The sequence below is a fragment of the Danaus plexippus genome, chromosome 17, assembly GCF_018135715.1.
Source record: "Danaus plexippus chromosome 17, MEX_DaPlex, whole genome shotgun sequence".
NCBI lineage: Eukaryota > Metazoa > Arthropoda > Insecta > Lepidoptera > Nymphalidae > Danaus > Danaus plexippus.
Genome location: NC_083548.1, coordinates 4,429,812 through 4,456,008, shown reverse-complemented (window position 1 = coordinate 4,456,008; position 26,197 = coordinate 4,429,812). Strand labels below are relative to the sequence as shown.

General features: G+C 29.4%; 1 protein-coding gene across 5 annotated transcripts in view; it reads left to right on the top strand.

Moving 5' to 3' along the window:
* Window positions 1–26,197, top strand: part of LOC116771070 (rap1 GTPase-activating protein 1) — a 134,367-nt gene that overhangs the window by 61,824 nt on the left and 46,346 nt on the right. For 2 of the 5 annotated variants that reach the window (XM_061523116.1, XM_061523123.1), the window contains exons 2-3: window positions 13,612–13,761; window positions 19,726–19,864. In XM_061523116.1, the coding sequence (XP_061379100.1) occupies window positions 13,661–13,761; window positions 19,726–19,864 (240 nt within the window). In that variant the 5' untranslated portion in view covers window positions 13,612–13,660. Of the gene's footprint in view, window positions 1–13,610; window positions 13,762–19,725; window positions 19,865–26,197 lie in introns of those variants that run through there. The other 3 variants (XM_061523119.1, XM_061523120.1, XM_061523117.1) reach the window with 2 other exon arrangements.

Sequence of the window (26,197 nt, the reverse complement as noted above, 5' to 3'; positions counted from 1 at the left end):
TGATTGAATATGAATGGCACGAAGAGCTGTATTTTTTTACCTATAATATTACTTAACATTACTTGAGACACATGTAATATATGTGTTGAGATTCATTATGTTTTATTAACTATTGGTGCAGGGTAAGATTAACATAATATTTGGGACAGATTTAATTTGGTACCCCGATAAATTAAGTGATATTATAATTATGTTCAGAAATTTTATTACAAATATATTTATAGCTTACATTTGTTGTTAGATAAGACTAAGACTAATGAAGGTTTAGGATTGTGTCGTTATCAAATTCATACTTTTAAATAAAGTGTACCTACTTGGTGACGCAAAACAACAAACACATTAAGGACTTATTTTCCCACACCCACTTCCCAAAATAATAATAACCCTTTTTCCGTATCCATTATAAATAAATTTATTAAAGATTAATAGCGTTGTCATTAGGTAATATTTACTGACACCTGTTAATACTTTTACAGATACATTCATCGCCTTCTTCCGCATCCCATTTAAATATACTTTTCACACTCTTCAATTCGTCTTTTTTATATTTTTTGCTACCCCTCTTTTCCGCTCAAGTCATTAACCAATGAATTATTCATTGTTGAAGGGAGCTACAGAGATTTATACTTTATTGTTGTAATTTCTAAGTTAGTATTTGTATAGTTGGGCGTGTGGATGTTTCGACGCACTTCCGTTTACGCGCGAAATGGAAACTGATATTTGAATATACATGTGCACGCATGACGTCGTTCAGCTGCATTTTTGTAGCATAATTTTGTTCCTGCAAATTTTTTGATCTTACTGCATTGTGTGGTCTTACATACAAACACTTTAAATCAAAGAAAACTATTAAGAAGATGACTCAAGCCAATTACAGAGCTATGGACGTAATTTCATATCGTCATGATTAAAATCCTCTTTCAAATCCTTTAATTGAAACTTAATTCAGTAAAAGAACGATAAAAATAAAATAAATGTATTCTAAAGTGAATATCAATTAGCGTCAATGAATAAACCATTCAAAATGACAAGATTATTTGCAGTCGAGTCTCACGCCACTAACCCAAATCGTTGTCTTTTTTAAAATTAAAAAGATAGTCATTAACCTGGAAAATGTGAAAATTCCCAGAACTGAATATTGCCGACCTTGATTTTACGAAACCGCATTATAATAAGAAAAATATGAAAACATGAGAAGCGACTGTTTAGAGAATCAGATAAGAGAATGTCTTAGTGGTAAATGGACGATGTTTGTGATAATTAACATCTTTTATGACAGCATGGTGCATTTTCGCCAATTAAATTTAGCATAAAGAACATTAGCGGTGCCTTTTGCACTTAAAATAGTATGTATTTATATACAACTTTCACTTTTATTTATGTTTTGGTAATTTCTTTTCATTAGAATAATCATTAGTCTACTACGTCGTATTAAATTTTGCTCATGACGATATTGTATCTAGAAAAAGTTTCAACTTAAATTTAAACACAATACACTAATCAATTATTAATTAATAACTTAGCCTTTATATTTGTAATACAAAAAAGTTAGGTTACTTTGATGTATCTATGCGTAGCATGAAATATAGTATCTAAAGTTTAAAGCTCAAATTACAGCTATAAGAGAAAAACATAACAAATCTTAAATATTTATCTGCAATTGTTAATAATATCTACGCTGTACTTTCATATCGCAGAGTTTTTTGTTTCAACAAAATCCCAGTCAATGTGGTGTAATTATTCACCTGAATAGCCATATTTATTTTTTATCGACTGTTCTTTTTCCACCCACGCTTGAAACAACGGAGCATCCGGATCGAGATAAAAACAACAAAAATAAACAGCTTTAAGTGTTTTATGCCTGTATGTGTACTCTGTGATAATATAATGCTGTGGAAATCCCTGTACCCAATAAGGGTGCGTATAATTTTCTAGGTTTCTCGTTAATAAATTATATTCTACAGTAATTGCTCATTGATAAAGGAATTAGAGTGAAACTTTAGGTATCCAAGTTGACCGTGCAAACTAGTAGTAAGCGGTAGGTATGAATCAATGTGATACTTTCACTTGTAATTCTTAGTCGATGCTTATTACTCAGCAATGTCATTCAAAGAACTGAAGCTGGTTTCTAAGACTCAATAAACTCGTCTTCAACGTATATACGTATATAAAATATGTCTATAAATTCCTTCTATCAATTGCGTCTTAACTTCCTACATTAATAAGAGGAGATGGTATTTCATTAATATTAATATATTTTGTTCGTAAGAATTTGAAAATTATTTTCTTCCATTCCGTCGTTTTTTATAATATAATAACGTCTTATCCAATGCTTATGATATTCGGAATAAATAATATCAATGATACTTATAAAAGAAAAGTTACGAGTCATTAATGAAAAGAGATTCTGAAAAGGCGTAAAGAAAACCTAAGATATGTTTCTTTCAGCCAAAAAAAATTCTGGGAACAGTGTGGCTTTTACGTAACCAAAGCCACAGGAAAAACCTAGTTCCTATATTAATGAAAATCGTTCTGCTAATTGATAGTGTCACCACAATAGAAATATTCATAAACCACAATTGCATTTGGCTGTACCCAAAACTCTTACAAATGCGACCACATATTTCAAATGTTTCAGAGCTCAACCGATTCTAGAACACTAAATTACCTCAATATTTTTTAAGAATAAATATAATTTTATCATTTAAAACAAACGTTTGAAAGGATTTCCAAATAAACTTGCTATTGATTAGAAAACAGTTTAGCTGTTGAAAAGGGTTCTTAATGTACGTTGAAGTAAAACAATGAATCTGGGTAGAAAAAGGTAAAAGATAGGACACTTTGCGCTAATACAGTACCTTTTTTATAATACTCAGCAACGATATTTCATTAACTTAGATATATAATACATAATCACCAATTGATTCGTCCTCTTTGCAATACTTCCGTATTCTTAATAATTATTAATTTTACTCTTATTTGGAACATGCGACAAAAATATTGATAGCCTTTTTGTCGCTTTATCTCACTACATAATTTTACTTTTACTTTTAGAGATAATAATTTATAGAGTTGTTCATAAGGTAAGCATTCGTGCATAAAAGACGTGCGAGATTTCTTTTTAATAAAAAACACATTACAAACAGTTTTTTTTTTTATCCGAATACGAGAAATATATCTGTAAGTGAGTTATTGATCATATTTCATGTATAAAATAGCTGTCTAGTTTTTTCGGATGCAATATTCAATACCGCCCTAATTTTTACATAGCAATTATTAACGATTGTCATAAGCATAATCAATAATCGCTCATAATCCAAGAGCTCGTTGCGGAAATATATAGAATAGGATGTGATGAATACGCAAAAATGCCCCCACGTTATTTTGTTGTTAAAATTGAGCTAACAATAAAGTTCACTATACGACCATTGTGTTTGAAAACTGTCATGAGGGTTCCGTACGTGATAATACTAGGCTACCTTAATACCTCGCACCAATTGCAAGATCCACCATATTATTTGAAACACGAACCAATAACTATACGCACGCATTTGCTCCGATAGTGATGTATCTATTATTGAATTCTATATTTTCCGTACCCCACAAACGGATAAATTTATTTATTGGTTTAGCTGTAAAATCTTTGTAAGGGGTACGATTTACGACTCATTTTATTTTGTTATGGGGATCCGTGAAGTCGTTGCACGCAGTCTGTAATTCATTAATCTCGGGGCAAATGAACGTTTTAAAACATTTATTTTATATGACACTCAATATCTTAATTAAGAAACTAACAAGATATTTGTGAAAAAAATATATTGTAACAAAAATTACTCGTGCGAACGGAGCATTAATATTATTAATAGATTTTCTAAAATTTGTCCTGTAATATTTATAACATGACATTAATTTATTAAGTATATTGCGTTTATATAAAGTAATAATTTTAACGAATTGAGCTGTTTGATTGATTTAAGTTAATCAAATTACAAGCGATGACGAGTAAAATGTCTCTTCAAAGACGCGACGCGTGCTTGTAAGCATTCATTAATAAAAAGCCCACAATACAAGCATGAAGTTTAATATGTTTATTACGCTTAGGGGGGTTTATTGATTCCAGTGATTTTATTGTTATAGGAATTATGAATATTTTATGGCTTATCCGATATTTAACAATGCGGTCATTGTTGTCAGGCAAAATTGTTCCCCATTCCGGTCATTCCAGCTGACTAGTTATGTCCGTAACCTCTAACACCGGCCTGACAACCAAGAAATATATTAACTATTAAAACTAACGGAATACAACACAATTCTTCAAGTGATCTTGTATTAGTGCTCGCATAATTATGGATTTTAATGCCTGTTTCTAATAACATAACTCGCAATTGGACTTTGATATATTTGTTCAGCTCATTTAAGTTTTCTTGTTTTATCCGTTGCTAGTAATTTATGTATTAGTTTTTTTTTTTATTTATTTAAATATCGAATAAACATTTTTCATAAATTCGAGGGCTTCTAATAAAAGCTGAGCGATACTTGAGTCATTCGAATAATTGCGATATCAGTTTCTAGAGATCACTTATTTATCTCAATCAAGTTTTAATATCACTCCAGGGTATATTTATTTAACTTTATTGCATAACTGTTCATCTGATTTGATTTTGTGTTATCATTGAATACTTTAAGGATTATATAAAGAGTGTTTTGCCATTTATTTGGAATTTTCTTTAAATATCCGTTAAATCGATTTACCTTAAACGGTACCTTTTTACGGTGTAATAATAATCGGATTTGATTGTCGTTACACAAAATGTGGTCACATTCGATTGAAGTTAATCGGAAATAATCACATTACGTTTGTGTATGCTTTTTTGCACATCGGGGGACGGTTGTTTATTAGACTTTCGTATGATAGGTTTTTTTTTAATCAATTATAAAAGTTTTTTTTTTGATCAAGACGATATAAACAAAATATAAACCGATTTTGCCGAAAGGCAGAGATGTTGTTTTTTTAGTTTTCAAAACTCTTAATAGGTTTGTTGTTTTACATTCATCTAAGGGTGTTAGGTGATCTATGTAGAGGAAGGCTTTATAATAATACTTTCTCATGAACTTTAATTTTGTATTCAATAATTGGGTGAATTGTGTAACACTATCTTATCAGAACGGAAAGGTCAACGCAAATAGATTCAAGCTTCCTTACTGATGTTTTAGTTGTGACAAGCGAAATGTTTTACATGAACATTATATATGCTATATCTAACCAAAAAAAGTAGGACAAATTCCAACCTCTCATTTTATTTTCGATTTTTTTATGGTATTAGGGGCTCATTTGTCGTAAATATATAAAATTTCTGCGCATATAATAAACAGTAATGTGACATTTATTAGCAGTAGACATATCGAAGATTTTATTACTATATCTTATGACAAGAATGATGGGGGAAATGGTTTAGGCATTGCAAACAAAATATGCAAATTTGTGATACGTGTCGTAACATCAACGAACAAAATTACAGACTACCGTGGTCAACTTTTGGCACGCGAGTCCAGCCCACATCTTCTTAAGGGACAATGCCACCGCTTTGTTGAGAAACGTGATTTCCAATGGATTTCTCTAATATGCATAGCCGATACAATCTTCGTGGGTGACAATAATTCCTTAGCAGATTTATTGTTTTTCGATTCTAAGTTGAATTAAACGCACATATATTAAATACAAATAACGGTATATTTAATAGGTGTTGATTTATCATAACGCTATGAAGATAAAATATGTAAAATATGAATAAGGTATTTTTTAATTAAAATGAATTTGATCTTAGTTTTATGACCGATCCTAGTTTCAACTAGTATTTTGTTACTGAGAGAATGTGAAGGAGACATTTTTTTTTCAGTTTATATATTATATAAAGTAGAAAAAGTTCTTATAATGAGATCTAAGACTTTCACGAGTATTCATTTAAATTAAACTAATATTTTTCGGATTATACTACGCGTATTTTATTACGTACGAAAAGTAACCGAAACGTCGGGAGTATGTAGTTTTTTTTTTTAATAATTAAATATGGGTAATATAATCGGAAAATATTACATAGTTTCATTCAAGTTCTTATAAACAGTACATGTTTAGGAACCGATTGTAAATATATAAAAATCATGATTAACAGTTACTTTATAAACGCTACCTCCGAGTCCAGAATAAACGATTAGTCTCGGACTTTACTTAAGCTTAAAGTCCCGATTTCACAGTTACCCGTTTTAATCTATGTTATTTATCGATTATCTGTGCCCGGTTATCGTTTCGTTATTTATTGTCTGTACTTTATTTTCAAATATGGAATGGTAATGTTTGCTTTGGTTTTACAGCCGGCATCATTCATTCGTAACAAATATCTGTATTGAAAACAGATTTTTGAATGAAGTATTGTTATATAACGACCGCTAATAAAAACCTATGAAATGTAATTGTGAAAAACTGCTATTTTTATAAACATATAGCTCTTGCTACAATAATAAGGATATAATTTATTCAATCAATGCATAATGCAACCTACATTCTATAGCCGACTCGGCTTAGGGCGCCAAGTAGTGAGCACTCCAGAAATCATTTACATATATTTGACTTCACCTTATATGCTAATTAGTTAAGTCATTTATAACAGTCATTGTTTACTATAACACCCAAACAATTGTTGTCTTACAATTATAATGTTATCGTACACTTACGGCTTATGCTGTTAATATGTGGGCTTTCAAAGGAATAGGTAGATTAAGTATTGGCCTAATTCTTAAACCACATTGATAAAAAATTATTAATAATTATCTTTAAGTAGGTGGTAAATTTACTTTATTTTATAATCAAATTGAAATATGCAAATTTGGAACAAAATTCTAATTTATTATAAATTTAAAGCAGTAAAATGTTTGTTGTAAATCCTTTGTGACCTGCCATTTTGTCTGTTCCCTCTAATGGCTGTGTTAATAATTCAAATAGCTTTTACATTTTCATTATTAATTATAAACATGTCACGTGATGTTTGCAATGTAACAAATCATTATCTACCTCCAAATGAAGAATCTAGATGAATATTCAAATACAGAAGGTTATTCAATTTTAAAATATTAACCATTTATTATTATGGGATAAATTTTTATTTCACAAAGTCGTTCGAACCACTTTATAAAGAAAGATTGGACAATAACAGTGTTTATTTATAAATATACTGTACTCTACATCGTAGTATCTTGTTTAATCACGCTGGTCTATTTCGATATAAACCTATTTCTTTGTTAAACTGGAACGTAATATTTCGATATTTATGTATGGGGACCGTAAATGAGGGCGAAGGTGGTCGATAGACTCATTTCTCCGATAATTGAATCGCCTGTACTTGCGATATGTGAATCGACATTGCACGATTATGATATGTAAACTTGGAGAAATGAGATGTTTTCCTTGTGGAAACGTTGTGTTTTTAATAAAAATGTAGCAGAGAAGAGTCGACTCGGTAAAAATATATTCACACAAATGTACACAAAATAAATATCAAATCTCCATAATGAACTCTCAATTTGTCAGAGAGAAGTTCTTTTTTTTATTATAAATATGTAATATAATGATAAATATAAAAAAAAATAACATATGTTCCGTTTCATTGGTAGTAACCAGGGTTCAAACTTCAAATTACAATTTGATAACATATATGAAGACCATTATCACTCAAATAATTATCGTTAAAAAGATATAATGATACATTATCATTATATAGCCATTAACAAATTAAGTTCTAATATTACGTTTATCTTCCTTTATTTCCCTTAATTAGTTTGATGTAGGAAATCTTTTAAGTAATTAATATAAAGGAACTTATAATTATTTTTTTTAATAATTGCTTCCGTTTATCCTTACTAATCAAACCTAAACTGAGTATTAATAAGTAAATTAATGATTCTATTTCATTTAAGTGATAGATTTATTTAATTAGAAAAGCTAATTTTTTGCTCATATAATAAAAAGGCAAACGGAACATGATTAGAATCTGTACCTACCGAGAAGCCCACGCTTTCGTATGAGGATCAATCTCGCTCTGAGATTAAATTTGGGAACTCAAGGTGTGTCCATAATAACATATGAGACAGGTTTTTTCCATATTAAAAATGGAGTCGGTACTTATTTTTTTGTTTATAATTGAAATTAATACATATGTAGGTAAGTATTTATACGAATTATTTGAGTAGTAGTGAAGAGCATCCTAAATTTATAGAATATTAAACTATATATTACTATCTTCCGAATACTGGTTATATTAAAGTAACTTATAATATAAACCGAACAGATTGTATAGTCCAGTAAAATGAAATAATTACACGTATATATATGACTTTACCTTTGTTAAGATTATACACGATTTGAATCGGTACCATTCGAAGCTTCCAAATTACTATATGAAATATTCATAACTCACCGCCTCACTCGGTGTGTTAATTTCATCCGGATTAGGGATTGTAGGTCAGATGTTATTTTCTTCGTGATAAATTAATTTTCAACAGAATTGTAAATATTGGCGACTTATTTATCAATTATATAATATAATATGTTCAATACATTTTCCATATAATAGATCAGTGTATACATTTTTATATTTTTCTTTATCAAAATATTCATGCTATCAAGGTGAGGTTCATTGCAAATAAAGTTTTCAGGTAAATAACATATAACTCACGTTTGTAACAAAAGTTTTAATGATTATTTTGAATTATCGTTTCATATTTATTTATGTAACATAACAATTTAGAAGAGTTAAAGCCTCTGTTCGTGATAAATCTTAACGAATAACATATCCTTAACACAAGTAGAATACAAATTTTTTGCATCGCAATAAATTTCCTTATGTGTAATGTTTTATTTATATATTTATTTATTATATGTTAAAAAGGTAATATCGTTTCATCAGTATCAATTACATTTAGGGACCTACTGATAATAAAGCTTTTCATATATTTATTTTAATTTATAAATGATAACTGAGAATTGAATTGATTGAGAATTTGTTATACAAAAATATTGAAACAAAATATATAAAGCCAAACACAAATAAGACAACTAATAATAAAATGCGAGATATAACATATAAAAAATTATTTACATTATCATTTAATATGCTATTTAATTTCTACCTTAAACGTTAACCACATCAGCTAGGCGTTGGGATTCTTTCGTATGAAGGCTGAACGATATCAATGACAAATTATATATAATATGCATAAACGGACCGTAGAAGTAGACTAACACTATTAGTTCATAATCACCTTAAGATTATTTTAGCAATATTAGCAAAGAGATTAGTCGTATAAAGTTCTGGCCTGAAGTTAATTTCTTCCTAACTACAGCAAAACAACGATGCATCATACTGCCCCTGATCGCTACTGCCTTTCGCTTAATATCTTTATGGTCATTAAGGTCTTCTATGAAAATATGTTCCACGGTACAGGTGCTTGTATGAAACATGGGATAAACCTTGGAATGTGGAATAAAAAACCCGGGTAAATCTTTTGGTATGTTCAATAATAATCATAAAGTTTCTTTCTTGAAAAAAAAAAAAGGTCAACAAGTTATTTGTCATCATCGTAATTATTAAAATCTGTCGAACGACTTCTTTTACGACACGGGAAAATATGATTTGACTATTCACTTCAATTAACCAGCTCAGCTTTTTATGTCATTTTTATGTCTACGTTTATGGCGCTTATGTTACACATCAAAATAAACTAATTTTACTTCGCCTTAAGTACTTCTGCTGTGTACTATAATTTTTTAAACGACTTAAAAAAGAAATACCTTCTCATATGCCTTGTTCAATTATGTTTCTGTACTTAAAGGAGGATCAATGGTAATTAGGATTTTTTGTAAATTGGGTATTAATAAATGTGAGATAATTTTTCTTGTTATTATCAATTGCTTCTATGATTTTGGCAGGCATTTAGTTGGCAGCAGCTAGGTCTAGACATGTTGTAGATTTATGAAGCCTTCCCGCGTGGGAGCCGTTGGCCTCGGTTGAACTGACTTGTAAATAAGCTTATGAGTTTTTAAGTATCGTATGTTAAAACTTCCCTCGATGTTTGCTATTACACTATAGTACCTATATGTTTGAAACGAAATATTTTACTTGAAAACCACCCAGTATAAAATGGTCTCATTATCTAATTGTTACAAATACAATATTCGAGATGTACCTTAATTACAAAATGTATATCAATTTACCTATAAAGAATTATTAAATTTAATCAATGAGAAAACGATACAGAACAATACATTAAGATATTTTCATACAGACGAATGAAACCATTATATATAAATTTTATATAATCGTATAAAAATTAAGAACTCACATTTTTTCATGTCATTTTTTTGTATATAATTATTGAAAACTTTTAATACTTCACACTGACAATATTCACAAATAATAGGAAATTGATATTGTATACTTTAATTGTCACATAACAAAAAAATAAGACAGAGAAACTACACACTTAAAACAGACGGGTAATATTACTGACGTTGTTATCGAAGTACACGTAATAACATAACATTATTTTTTAATGTTTAGTAAAAATGAATAAAATATCATGTAACATGAAATTATAGAAACAATTATCTTTGATGAAATGTCAATCCACACTGAGCTGGAGGATCCTGTAGAGTAATAGTCATAAAAACACAACAACTTCATCATATATAATGAAGTTTAATGTTACTTCATGCCGGCGATGCAGTTTGTGTCACTTAAAATTTACAATGAACAATATGCGTTCTCAGAAATTTAAATAAAAATATGCGCATTAAAATTCCATATACCTTCCAAGCTTAAGTTACAGAGCGGGAGGTTGTAAAACTAATTGCTTTAGACACAAAAGAAAACGCAATTAGCAGACCTTTAGATGTAGTAGAGGTCACTGGACTTATACTTCAAAAGCTAAGTGGCTTTAGAGATATTTGTCACTTGGAAAACTAATTTATCTTCTAAATAATTATCAATTATCGATCCTAGTTGTATCCATCTGTTATTTCTGTGTTTATGTTAATAATTGAATTACAAAATATACTCATTGCCTTATCAAGAAACTGAAATTGAGTTCACGCTTTGAATAAAGTGTAACAAGAACATTTGAGAGAACCAGTTGTTGTCAAATGTATCAATAAAACATGTGAAGGCGTCATTTTGTATTTGCTGACGTTAAAATTGTGAAATTTCGCTAAAACTTTAGTATTGTAATGAATATTGGGTGTAATTTTTTTTTTTACTCAAAATTTATATATTATTTCAGTTGCAATAACATACAGTTTTATAAAAATTTTAAATTATACATCATATGATATTCGTTATTTACTAAAGATGTTATCAAATGCACATAATAATATTTATTATAAACTAAACTAATATCATAATCAAAAATAAATAAGAGAATTGAGGAATGGAATTTTTCAAATAAATACTCAAAGAAAATGTACAATTAGTAATACTTACTTACCCTTTTTATTACTTACAACTCTTTAAGAATGTTGAGTTGTTTTGAATAAAATTATATACCTACAGAGGCTGCAGATAATTATTTAGGTAAATACTTTTAATTATCTGTCATAAAAATGTATCCAAGAATATATATATAACTACTTGTAAACTAATAGCGATCAAATAATTGTGTCACCATTTGTTGAATTTATTGGACATAATGTCACTATGACGTAATACAGTTTTTGCTAACGAATTGATATATCGTTCCTCCGTTGCAAAATCGTCCACCCACGCTGTCCTTTGTTAGTATAGTTTATTACGCTGTGTTTATTGAAACAGAACAGATATAAAGTAAATAGAATTTTGCAACATACTTCAAAACTATGTACAATAAATAACAAAATGTGCTAAAAATTTTCAAGATTTTTTTTTCAAATTAGAGTGAATAGTGATTTTTCATAATGTGTAACACTTGTAAATTATTTTGGAAGAAAAAAACTAAATACTAATCATGGTGGGATGCTATAAAAACTAAAACATTATACACGCCCGCGGCGGCCATATTATTGTAATGGGGTATTGCCGGGGGCTTCGAAGTTTCTTACAACAATATCACATGTGTAATCGGTGGCGATATTGAGAACTAGCTTTTAGCTCGATCTTCGCTCTCGTTCACGGAGATTTCCCGGAACCAAAAGTAAACTGTATATTATTATGGCACTCGAGCTTAATACTACCCACATTTCACGTTAATCCATCCAGCAGCTTTATGGTGATTGAAAATTTAACACGGAGACAAATTTTCGTATCTGTTACGTAAAATATTTTATAACACTGAAGTGTTAATATTTTAATGCATATCAAGGTGTAATTTTGCCTGAAGCTTTGAAATCTTTATTAAAATAAATTTTCCATAAAAGTGCAACAAATTTTTTGGGAAATATTATTAAATTAATGTCATTAAATTTAAATGTCAATTCGTTAATATCTATTTTGTTTTTTTTTTGTATTTAAACGCCATTCAATTTATCTCAATCAATATATCTGATATATATATATGAGTGGGTGCGTTCTAATTGACTTTGGTTCAAACAAAACTCCCCATTTATATTTTAATGTTCCATTTATTCATATTCGTGAGTACAGATATAATTAGGTGTACTTAATAGGTTTCGCAATACTATTATATTATGACTATTCCCTATTTTATAGTTTATATATTTCGATTTTGTTTTGTCAAATTTAGTTAGTCAAGGTCTTTTTACATCAGACTATGAAAGTACCTTCAGCAAACCATGAGGATAAACTGAATAAATAGACACAGACCGAGTAAAAAATTGACAATGTGTCGTATAAAAATTGTGTTTGAACAAAAAATTTAGTCATTTATCGAATGCCAGTACATTTAGACACTCAGAACAACTTTTATTTCGTAAAAAGATTATCAATTATAAATTAATTAGATTATATTATTTTAATTGACATTGAAACTTACTACTTAGCGCCTTTATTTTATTATTTAATTTATGGAGCTGACACAAAGAGAAAAACGATTTATTTATTCAACATTTTGACAAACTTTATTCAGATTGCGCAACTTGTTTGCATTTCAATCAAAGATCCGATCAATTTATGGTTCCATGTAATCAACTCTCCAGCTCTAGTTTTATGTAGACGTGAATCTGATTTGGTCATCTTTCATTTGAGATTCTGATTATATTCGCTACGTGACTGTTAATATTGCTTTGTAATCATAAATAATTAATATAAATTACAATTCCCTGCTCTGATTATCTCAATTTTTCCATCCACGATGCAATCATATTTTATTAACATCTAGGTATACCTAGATATATAATATATTATTTTATTATATTTAAACGTTATAGTTTTGTTCATAAGCTTTTGTAGTAACGTAGGCCTGTTTATTGTGCATGCATATGTATATATATATATATATTTAGGTCAATTATTTTCCCTGTATTTTAATGAGTAATATATTGTTTTGTTTCCTTTTGTATAAATCGGTTCGCTTCAAGTAGCTTAGTGCTTAGTCTGTAAATACGATCCTTCAAACTTCTTGTCTCTATTGTAGGAAACTTCAATATTAGTGAAACATTTCCAACTTAATAGCCGGACGCTGAATGAAGTCAAAATTCGCGAAAATGAAATATTTGTCCACTGGCGGGCAAAAGGAATCATATACGCTATTGACTGCGAGAAGAAGATATATGAAGAAATTAATGTATGTACAGTTTTATTATTTCTATATCTATGGTTTTGGTTTATTAAGGAGGTATAAGTCTATGATATTTTCTTCAATCAAACAATTAATTAGTTGCATTAGAGTTTTAATTCTTAGAATTTGCTTATTACTTTCGTTTTAGTGGTAATTGTGTATAGCTTAGGATTACTATAATAGCCGTTGTTGAACGAGTTACTTAGCTCCCGTTAGGAGGAAGATGTTTAATCTTGATAGATGGGCAAGCAATCTGTACGAAGAGTGCAGTCAGCCACGCGAATATCTGGAATGTTACTGCATTGTGGTCCTTATTTTGAAATCCTATTTCCTACTGTTGCTCGCTGCACTTTTCGCTTCCGAACTTGATTTATTGTTCTCGAATTATTCTTCACGGAAACTAGTTTGTACGATAGAAAGATATATTTCTTCTGCTGAAGTAAATTACGTTACCTAAGAGGCAATTGCTGCCCAGTATTGGTGTCATTAGTGTGCTACATAATGACCATTAGTAAATGAGTCCTAGCCTCGGGCGGTTAGTTGAAGACCTGATCTGAGTTGTCTTCTTCTAAATCTGTTCAGATGAGTACAATTTTCTTCGAACTCACTTTATATTACCCTTTCATTATATCACCTAAACAGAAACTTAAAATTTTACCTGAACTAATTGAACGTCATAAGAGATTTATTACTTGAACCTATACAAAAATTTAAATTAAGTTTAAACTACCTATGGAATCAAAAACAAAATACAAATGACATAAAAGTGTTTTAACGAATGATTACGAACATGTAAGAAACATTTGCATATGTAATTCGTATTCCACATATATTATTATGTAAAGGTCATTTTTAACCACTAGCTCACAACTACACCTCGTCAAATACCATCAGAGACAACGGCTTCGAACACCTGCCAATTATATTATAATCAATGAAAATTTAACCGCAGACGCGTGCGCATACTAAACTAGTTTTTGTTTTTATTACTTAAGTAACCTTTTAATCAGATGTGAGATTAGATTAAATAGAAAAAACAATGTTGCAATGATTTGCGTAATACATTTAGCTCATTAACAACATGTTCCATCTTAAGATACGTATTAGTGTTGTAAAGGCTACTATAATATAGACAAAAAACATTAAACTCCCACGCAAGATGTAAAAGATAGATCGAAGTATGTACCAATGTAAAAACGCTTATTTTTTGTTAAGAACATTTTAAGAATGAGTACCTAATTATAAAAACAAAAATATATCATAAGATTATTTTAAACGGTACGATGTTTTATATCATCGTTACTGTCTGAAAAGGCTTTAAATACAAGAACCAGATACATATATGTGAAAGATTGAACTTTTAAAATGATGACGTAGTGCAAAGAAAGAGACTTATAATCTTTACATCTATTTCAATGAATAGATTACATTAAAATAAGATAAATTTGTTTATTTGATTTCCGATATCGAATTTGTGCATCCTGATTCTTTTGTTTATCAGAGTACATTTTAATCAATACATGACCAATAAAGCAGAATTTTGACATCAATAACAGCTGGCCGACAAAGTACCAAGGAATTTTACTGTTGATAAATATAATCAAGAAGTCCTTTTCCTTTGTGGTTATCTAAAAATATATAGTTCTGAATACATAATAAACATCGGGTTCTTATATCCCTTTAAAGTCTAGGAATTATTATCTTTTACTTTATGTTTGACGTTTTTATAAAGCGTAGATCTTGATATTGTTGCAAGAAGATAAAAATCCAACATAAAACGGGAGCCAATAGAGTATTGTAATATAAATGAGTTATGTCTCAATAACCAGCCAGTTTACAATATCGCTCGGTACCGCTCAGTAGGAGACGAGACTTTAATGTTGCTTGCATCTCGGATTAAAGGAAACTTAAATGTATTATTGAAATGCGATTTTATATTATGCAATATTTTATTACAAATGGAGGCAAACATTTGCGTGGCGGACGACTGCGGCATACAGAAAAATCAAATAAAATGTATACAATAGAATAATAATAATCAAATCATTCAAATAATAAATAATATCTGTTCAATTTATGAATTCTAGATTTTTACTTATAATTAATGTTTCCTATTTTGAAGCAATCTTTTCCTTTCAATGTGCCGATAATATCATGTAATCACAAACTATCATGCTATATTTTGTTTACCACTTACGTACACAGTAAACAGAACTCATTACAATAGTCTGGAATTACAATTTTCTCAGTCATCTTCATGGAATTACCTTGTTACTCAGTTCGCCCGTCCTCTGAAGTCTACCTACCTACTTACTGTATTACGGGTTTGGACGGAATAGATTAAACCGATCTAAGCAATCCGTTTCATTAAATATAATCGTGTCTGGATTTCGGTTTGGAATTGGTCCAATAGCAGTGGTTTTCCATCGATGGGGAATAATTCAGATATTTACCGCTAAGGATTATGCGGCATCCATATAATTTATAAAGCAGGTTTAGAAACTTTTTCTGACATATAATACTTTCAGGGTAGTAATATGGTGTAACTCTTATTGAAATAGTTGACATACCCGCGACGATTCGGCGTCTAAATATAATCTTCCTTATTACATTTTTAATGTACTTTAATCACGAGTCATTTTAAATGAAGCATTATGAAGGAAATTTAGAAAAAAAATATTGGAGTAATATTGTATGTTGGAAATTTCGTGGATTTAGATTTTGAATTCGGTTCTATAATTATTCGAAGTTCAAAATTTGTTTTTTTTATTAACCTGTTAAAAAATCGACTGCAAAATTATTTACATCCGTTCATAAACAAAATCAACATGAACGGAAACCGAAAAAATGTGCAATGTAATTAAGGATCTATTTGAAATAGGATGTTAATTAAGTTTGATAAAATAATTATTAATACAATTAAATTTGTTTAATATTCTGATGGATATTGTGATTTGTATGAATAGGTACTTGACGATGGTAAAACAATACATGAACGTTGTGTGAGGCAAAACAAGCGGTTTAATACCCCTACTTGAAAATAGCATATCTCCGAAATGGGATCATCCATAAAATTTTCCGGTTTCACATACACAATGCTTATGGGATGCCGTGGAATGTTACTAAGTGCTCCCCTAAAATACCCCTCACCCATTTGCCTAGGGAAGCCTTGGCTGAGAAGCGTCGCTTTGTTATTCCAGACACTTTTAAAAGCCTTTTGTACCTTCAAGTATGTCTTCTGAAGTATATTTTGTTTTTGCTTTTGAAATGTTTCGAAATTTCTACAGTGATTTTTATAATTATACCAAATTTATTCAGAAAAATTATTTACTATGTTTTTGTATTATAAATTTTTATCTTTTCTACTGTACTATATAAATAAATGATACCATATGTACTTATACAATGTAATAATTTATTTTATATTTTTTTGTATGCTGTGAAATATTACATAAATCATAATTTATTGTGTATATTATATAAATAAGCTGACTCAGTCACGCATAACGAACTGTAACTAATATCGATCTTGTAATACGATCGATTGGGATAAGGCTGTAATTTATCAAGAAACTTCACAAGCAAACGATATTTCCATAAATAGGCCGTGCCAAAACATATATAGTATATATATGAATGTGTAACTCATGTGAACTGTTAGTCTACGATATCCCCCTTTGCATGTTAATACTCTGGAGATGAACGTGTTCCGCATAAGTCTACCGAAATTAGCAGAGTAATTAATTAGTCTCCCCACGTCCATTCTCGGCTGAAACTGCTGAAAATTAAAATAATATTAATATAACGAAGACATTACTATAATGAAAGAACATTATTAGAAAAAGAACTAGAAATCATTACCTTTATGACTATGTTGCTTTTATACATATCTACATATATTTGTATTTTGTTAACTGGTAACACTGAACGCCGGTATTTTTTTCTGATTTCTTTGGTAATTTATTTAATTTCATTTATATACATATATTTAACGAAGATGTTTTCCTTCAAAACAGAAAATATTTCAAACAATCATCCCGCATATAAGCCCCTTGAAGGTTGCAAAGGTTGAATTCTTAACTTCAGTGATTGTTAAGATAAGACGCTAATTGGGAAAGTTAAATACAAATAGAAATGTTCCCTGTTCTGTTTAAAGCTTTCTGTATTTTCGTTAAAGCGAAGTTTTGTTTTACAATTTGTCAATAGAAAGCGTTTTGAGTTTTGAATAAATAACACCCTTTGGAGTTTCCTTTTACTTTTTCATGCTACGTATTAAATATTAATGTATAATTTCAGTAGCTATTTGAAATGCTTACTGTATAATTCAAGAGAATTAATTTTAAACCAAATATTTGTTTCGAAGCTAAGATTCATAAAAAAACTACATATCATTTTATCAGGGATACTTTGAAAAAAATTCTTCACATGTGTTCACATCCTGACACTTGAATTACTCATTTATTTTTTTACTAAAGGGATGCCGTCATATCGATGAATACAAATCACAACTATTAATTTATCTTCAAAATATAGGTAACCTTAATTTAAAAGGTAACAATAAATAAATATTCAATTGTACCCAGAATTTTAGCGTAACTTTAAAAGTTTCGCAATTTTATTAACAACCTTAAATTAGTAGTATTAAAGTACAATATTGAAGAATATGTCACTCCAATGTACTAAAATATTTATAAAAGTAATCGCAATTTTACTTCCACGTTATATGCATACAAAAAACATCACTCGTTAAATACATTTTCCGACTCATTTTTAGAATAATTATGACATCAGTCTGCTCTTTCAATTACTTTAAAATGTATTTAAGTAATCAAAAGAAATACATACTAACTTATATACTTATTTCATTAGTATCGAAAAGGGAATGTTTCATTAGTATCGAAAAGGGAATCTAATAAAAAGTGTGTAAGTATATTATTTTAATTAATATAATATTAATATGAATTCAACGTCCCTAAATTTATAAAATGTTGTCACATATCTTTTTCCATAAAATTATAGTTTAACAGACTGATTCGATTAAGCCACATATAAATTTTAATAATTATACATTTAATTAGCAGACAGGTGATCGTTAAAAACGTTACAAACTATTAACCAAAAAAATATTTTAAGTGTCCTGTCCTAGCCATAATCTTCGTAAACTATTGGACCATTATAAACTTTATTGAATTTTAATTAAATGAAAACATAACGAACACATCTGCCGGCAATTACGTTTCTCTTAACAATTCACCCTTTCAACACCACGAAATTAGACCCAGACGAAAAACAAACATTGCTTGATTAAGTTGCTCTAGAACCGGTTCGCGATTAGTGGGGAATCTAATTCGAAAAACCGTAGGTCATAAAGCAAAGTATGCGGGATGAATGAATGGTCAGTTAATTGAGTCAATAAATCACATGTGGCTATTATTCCTGACCCACACAAAGTGCTGTAACTGCCCGCTAGATGGGGCTGCTAGCAATGTATTGTTAAAATTTAAAATATCAGAATACATTTGAAGGCAATATTTATTTTTTTCTGTCATCGTTTACGTTAGCCTTTCAGATATTTGAATATTTTATGTAACCCTCCCTAAGAGTTTATGGCGATAACAAAAACTTTTTTGAAATAGATTATTATTATTATCGAGATCACACGTCAAAATGGTATTATAACTATTTTAATACTTGAGCTTTCCTATTTATACGCATAAAAAGAAAAAATGTTCTCAATATTTTTCTATTTGAAGAGACAGAATAAACAATACAATAAACCTAAAAATTATATTTGCGAAAAAAAACCGATTTTATAAAATTTTAGAACAATGTATTTCAAAATGTTTACAACGACATGTATCACACAGTTCAATTATATACCGCGAGAGTGGTAAAGAAAAAAATAGTTAGGTTTTGACTGCCATCTAACGGTCAGTGTTGAAACTAATATTTTCCTTTTATCGTCAACAGGCGGCAGCACGTTGGGGCGCCATGGAGCTCCACGACAGGTACCGCTCGCGCTCAACACGAACTATTTGAACTGCTTGAACGAGTACAATGTTCCCGTCTGGACGACCAGAGGGCGGTACTGCCACCGTATTTTTCTCAGGTAAATTTAAAAAAATGATTAAACGATACTTTAGTGGAAAAACACAAAAAGACCTCATGTTGTTACAATACTTTTACTAGTGGTAAGTATCATATAAAACTTTAAAATTTCATTGTTATACCTACATCGAAAACAAATAGACAAGTTATATTCGAAAACAAAGTAGCTGTAAAATTAAATCTTTACATTCAGAAGCTGTATAATAATGATTATATTTAAAAAAGGAACATATATGGACACATCGCTTACAATAATAAGACATATTTACTGGTGTTTCTGCGATTCATAGTTGTACAATGACCGCAGGTTCAACAGTCATATTTGGTTCGTTGAACAATAAACGTCGGAAATGATAAAGAAGGTTCGTGGGGTGTTAGACGGAGCGTATCAACATTATCTTGTCACGGACGTAACGGAATGGTCTCAAACTTTCTAGCTGTTGAATACTATCTTTTATCTTTTACGGTATATCTAAAGGTAATTAGTATTTCGCATGCCAAATATCTCTTCTCAAGGGATAGATCCTACCAAATATACCTTCTCCTACTATCCCTTCATAGGCGATTCTGTTTAACCAATATCGTTACAGTAAAAGCAACTTAAATATTCTCACAATATTTATGAATTAAAACGCTTGAGTAACTATTATTAAAATGGATCTTTATTTTTAAAACGTACATATTTTCCTAATTTCTGCTTCAATGATAAATATTATTTCCAACGACACTATGTAAAAATATTAAGATTTTTAATTCTTTGAAAACTTTAACAAACATTTTACAACTATGATACAATCTTTATATTTTTTTATTATTACAATTCTTAATATATCAACGAAGGTAGTATAAGAAATAAATTTAGGAAAAGTCAAAAAGCTTACTATATTAGGTAGTTTATAAACATAAATTTTGTTCCGAAATTAGTTTTAAGCATGAAAATATAAAGATTTAATCACTCATTTAAAATTCACCCTCCCTAATTTGTTTACAAAATTTACATATTTCTCTCTTACGCGATTAACTACTCGAGAATTTTATTGTTCAAATAGTAAAAATGCCAGTGTGGCAGTTTAAACTAAAAGTTAAATTATTATTGTTAAGATTATAAAAAAGTCTTTCTTTTTATTGAAATTTTATTTCGTTCATTTTATAATTAGAATAAAAATCATCTAAAATCATGGAATACTTTGTCTTAAGTATGATCTATACAGAGAAACATTAAAAATGAAGATGATGATTAAAAGGAAATGTTGATTAGCATTGTATTAAATATCAGCGAACATGAATTTCTCATGCACACTCATACCTACATATAGAATATTTCACTCATCTTCGTTTCACTCATATCTTCGTTTCACTCATATCTACACAAAACCCAAGAATTGTGAATGTATTATCATATTTGCCAGTTATTGCTCACAGAGACAAACATTCGATGTGACATCTAAAAGTAATATTAAGTATCATCGCAATTTGTTACTTATGCATATAAAGTATTATTGATTTATGTTATATTTGTTTACAAACTAAATAAAAATAGATGCTAAAGACTGGTTTACTAGGATCCTTACGTCATGTGATCCTTAAAATTATTTAGTCTTCCTCGTCTTGGACGAAAATTTGACCCACCAGTTATTCGCCCAACAACTTGAGTCAAACATGAGTCAAAGAGATTCTTAGAAGATACCGTCCTGTGAGTACTTTAAGGTCTCCAGTTTACTGAAACGGCCTATGAGGTCTATTGTTTGTAGCAATAATAGACTTGTTCTAGTGGAACATTTAAAAGGGGGGAATCTTTATTATAGACGTCACTTACACATAATTAGCAAGTAAACAGTAAACTAAGCGCTGGAGTGCTGTTTCACGAGGACAATAAACTAGCTCGCAATTATGCTGTTGTAATATTTCTTATTAAAAATAATAATAATCGATTTGCTCAAGTCATAACGATATTTGTCAATTACTTAGTTAAATTTGTCCTTACTTGGGACCAAATAATAAGACAATAACACTATAAATGTTAAAACAAAAGTTTCAAATTACTTAATTTATAAGGTACGAATGTATTGAATACAATACCTACCTATGTACATTTGTAATATAGCCATACTTTATTATTATTCATTATGAAGAAGTAATTAATAAAACTTTCTATTAAAACCTCGATCGTCATTAATTCAGAAATAAATAATATCAGCAAATAGAAAAAAAAACTAAATGGTTTTACCACGTCGATAAGTCGCCTACAAGTGTTGCCAATGAGATTATTACGGAAGATTCTATAGACATTATGAAACTACGATAAATAAAAAAACTATATAACCGTTAATAGGTATATATAAAGAAAGTTAAAATTCTCACATTGTCGATTTAAAAGATAAACAAACAACATTACAATTAAAAATAACCAATGTATTTGTATGTTGTTATGATTTCTTCTACACGAAAATGTTGTGGCGGAAGCTTGCATTAACTCGTCCCTTTGTTCTTACACTTCCAAGAAACTGTAGATATATTAATAGCTTAAAACCTTTTCATCATATCTGAGAAATTTACTTTATTAAAATAATTTACTTTAATATTAACAAGGTTGAGTCTTTGATTGTTATAATGAAAAAACTATGAATAATAAGTCTAATTAAATAACTTTCTTTTTTAATAATGATAAACGCAAATTTTCACGTGAACTAAAAAAGCTCGTATTTTATTAAATTATTTATTTGCTTCGCAATTAAATCTGAAAAGCATCTGAAAGTCTAAGATAAAGTATTCACCTGGCATCATGGCGAATGTTTAAGTAAAAACTATCGATAAAGTAAATTAATATTCAATAAAATCATATAGCCTCTTAATGACATAACTAAGGTAGTGCTCTCAACCATTGGAGGACTATGTTTTGTAAATAATAACTTGGGAATGTGTTATTTTAAATTCATTTCGTCCTTTACAAAAATCTATATCCAATTAAGTATTAGAGAATAAGTCATCTTTTTTAGTTTCGTGAATTTAGTGTTTCAGTTATGCTTCCTTACTATTGAGAATTTATTTTTTATAAGTGGAAGTAGGTAGCTACATAGCTGTGAGCTTTGAAAAAGGTTTATTTTATATAGGTGAGTCAGACATATCTATTTGATAGTTTTAAGGATGCTGCCAAGTCGTTTTTTGCTGTAATAACATCTTAGGTATTAATCCATCAATATCCGCCATCTGCCAGGTAGCAGTCCCGTTAAAACTCTTCCAGGTGTCAGAGATTATTTTGTAAGCGCACAGACAAACCAAGACACAATTTCTGACCTTGTTAAATATACTATATAATATTATATTTAAAACTAAGGAGTATTGTTACATAATTTTCTTTTGTTTTTTGAAGTACTATAAATATTACCAAAGTCTTTATAAATTGATGATATGACAGGTTTTCGCGATGCAATTTTAATAACACTATGATTTTCGGTTGCATGACGCGTAAATATAATTCTATTTTGTATTTTACCCGACGTTTCGATTACTTAACAGACGAGATGAAAATATATTATTTATCAAACCAAATTGATAATTTTGTTTGCACAGACAGGACAGACAGAACAGATAGAACTATTGTTATATAATATACATAATATGTAGACATTCAATTCAACATACTGAAGCATCCATTGGCCCGTGACTTGCGGTGACTGATTGACCTTCAGTTAATAATATCCCGATTACAAAAGGATACTAGTCGTATGTATAAAAGCATCTTCGTACTTAGAAAGGAACCCTATACGGCCAAAAAAAGTATATAAATACAAAATGTATTTCGAAATTACGTATTCTATTGGTGGTTTGTTTCACTCGTGTAAAGGTTTGGCAAATTTCGTGTATACAGATTCTAACACCGCCAATCCGTCTCATGTCTACCTAAACTTGGCAATGGACAACACTGCAGTGGTACTGCAAAATCGTTCATGTACGGATGCTGGTTGAATTATCTTGGCAAGGACTGAGGTCATCGGTATAAAAACGGGACCTAGTTCTTTATACGCATGACATAGGCGTTTTAAATATGGAATTCTTATATCATAGCTATTATAAACATATGAAACCTTCTTTTCTTTATTATAACCGGTACAGATGTATAAAACCCTTTCAATGTGATGAGTTTTATTGTATCTGTACTCTGTCCCCGGTGATTCCCCTGAATGGAATTGAAAGAGAAAATCAGTAATGAGGTTACATACATCTTGTTTGTATGTAGGCCACTATAATTTACATAAGTGTGGTACGCCAAATAACTTGCGCAATAACAGATTTATGTTTTGATTTTAAATGTAATTACTGGAGTGGAATATATCAAATAAAAATAAAGAATAAATGTTCGTATATGATACAACAAAGTAGAAAAATAATGAGGGCCTTTAAACAACTTCACTCTAAATTTTCACTAACGTACTTATATAGAAATAAATAATAAGTAATAAATTTGTTAATTCTTTTTATAATCTAAAAATTATTACAGAATTTAAAGTTCAAAACAAACAAAACCGCAGACAAAATAAACATAAAATAAAATACATTAAAATTAACATAATGTACAATAACAAAACAAAAATTTCGGTAACAATATAATAACAATGGTCGCGAATTAATTGGTACGATCAATTCCCGACCGAGACTTGACATTTCAACTCATTAACTGAATGTGAAATGTATTGTATTCAGTAATACTGTTGTATTTCGTTGGAAATCATGTTATTTTAAGCTGTTTTAATAAACATAGCGCATCTAAAAATATGTAACTCTATATTAATATAAACTTGCAGTCTATTTAAAGTATAGCAGTCTAGCACTACGCCGATGCTAACGACCTCCAAACGAGAGATTACATAATGCAACGGTTGCGTAATCATCCTTTCAGGAATCGTGTTTTTTTTTATTTCTTGGCAAATATTGTAATTTGGTACGATCTTCATAACGATTAATTATAACATTATTTTAAAGTATTTATCTCATTCTAGGTCTGGTCTCGTAGTCTAGTTTTTAAATAGACGTCTTCTTCAGCCGTTCCAAGAAATTTATCATCTGTCCTAATTAAAATATGACGATGTATGTCACGTTGCGTTTTCACTACAACTGTTTTCCGGCGACTTTGTTTGAGATAGGAAAACATTTTTAATCTACCGCGACTACGTACCTTTATTATTACGTACCTACATATGTAGTTTGTTTCGCGAAAAGCAGACAATCAAATAGTTTACTGAAATTTTTATGCATTATTTAAAATCTTTAACGAAACTTACATAAATTATATTAATGCATAATTTAAAGTAATAATAAGTATTATTGTTTTTGTATCAACAGTTTTTCATGCATAATTTAATCTGCGTTTCAAATGAAAAGAAACTGAGTACGCCTCGTACGCTGTGACGATTCAAACTTGGACTGAGCATACAGGACTTCATAACAACAAATTGGAAAGGGTTGTTGTTTGTTTAAACAAGTCTTATCTTTTCCGAGATACAGAAGTTCACTAATGTAGTGCGACATAATTACAAATTCTTAGAACCTTTACTACTATTGATAACTAATTGTTATCTTTAAAGATAACAATACGACATATATTTACAAAGTTCTGTTCCATTATTTAATTTCAAAGCTTTTGTAACTAATCGATGTACTTGAATGATTGAATATCGATTATGTAAGATTATAAAGCGTTGAAATATTAACGACTCTTCTAATATTAACATGGTAATCCTATAATTACAGTCGTGTTTAACTAAATGATTACAGATTTATGTATATGAAATCTAAAGCCTGTTATTATTATGAATAATTGTCACGTTCACAAATCGGATATTATAATCTCGTGTGTTCCATTGCCGTATCCTTAGTATGACTTTGCATTGTTAACTCAACACCGATAGTTTCTTTGTTTTTAGATATAAACAATTAGAGCGGTCTACGTTTAGGATGTCAGTGAAAATGAGTACTTAGGTTCTGTACCTACAGCTTATCAAATTTTAATGAAATGTGGTATTTTTACGTCTTTCAACATGAATAGGCTTTGGATTTGGAATTTTGTTTTTTATTATATATATACGGTTTGCACTTCAAAGGCGAATACTTTTATACTGTAGTAATATTAAATAACATATGATTAAATCAGCGCACGTCATGCTACGTTTATAGAAAGAGAAAATACCAGTTCTTTCAAAATAACATTTACAATGAAAGTTAGGTGCCGTCCGTATAAAATTTTATGTCAACCGACTTTGGAAAGTGATGATACAAATTTTAACTTTCATTTATTATAAAAAAAACCCTTTGTTATAACAAATTATCGTTAGCAAAA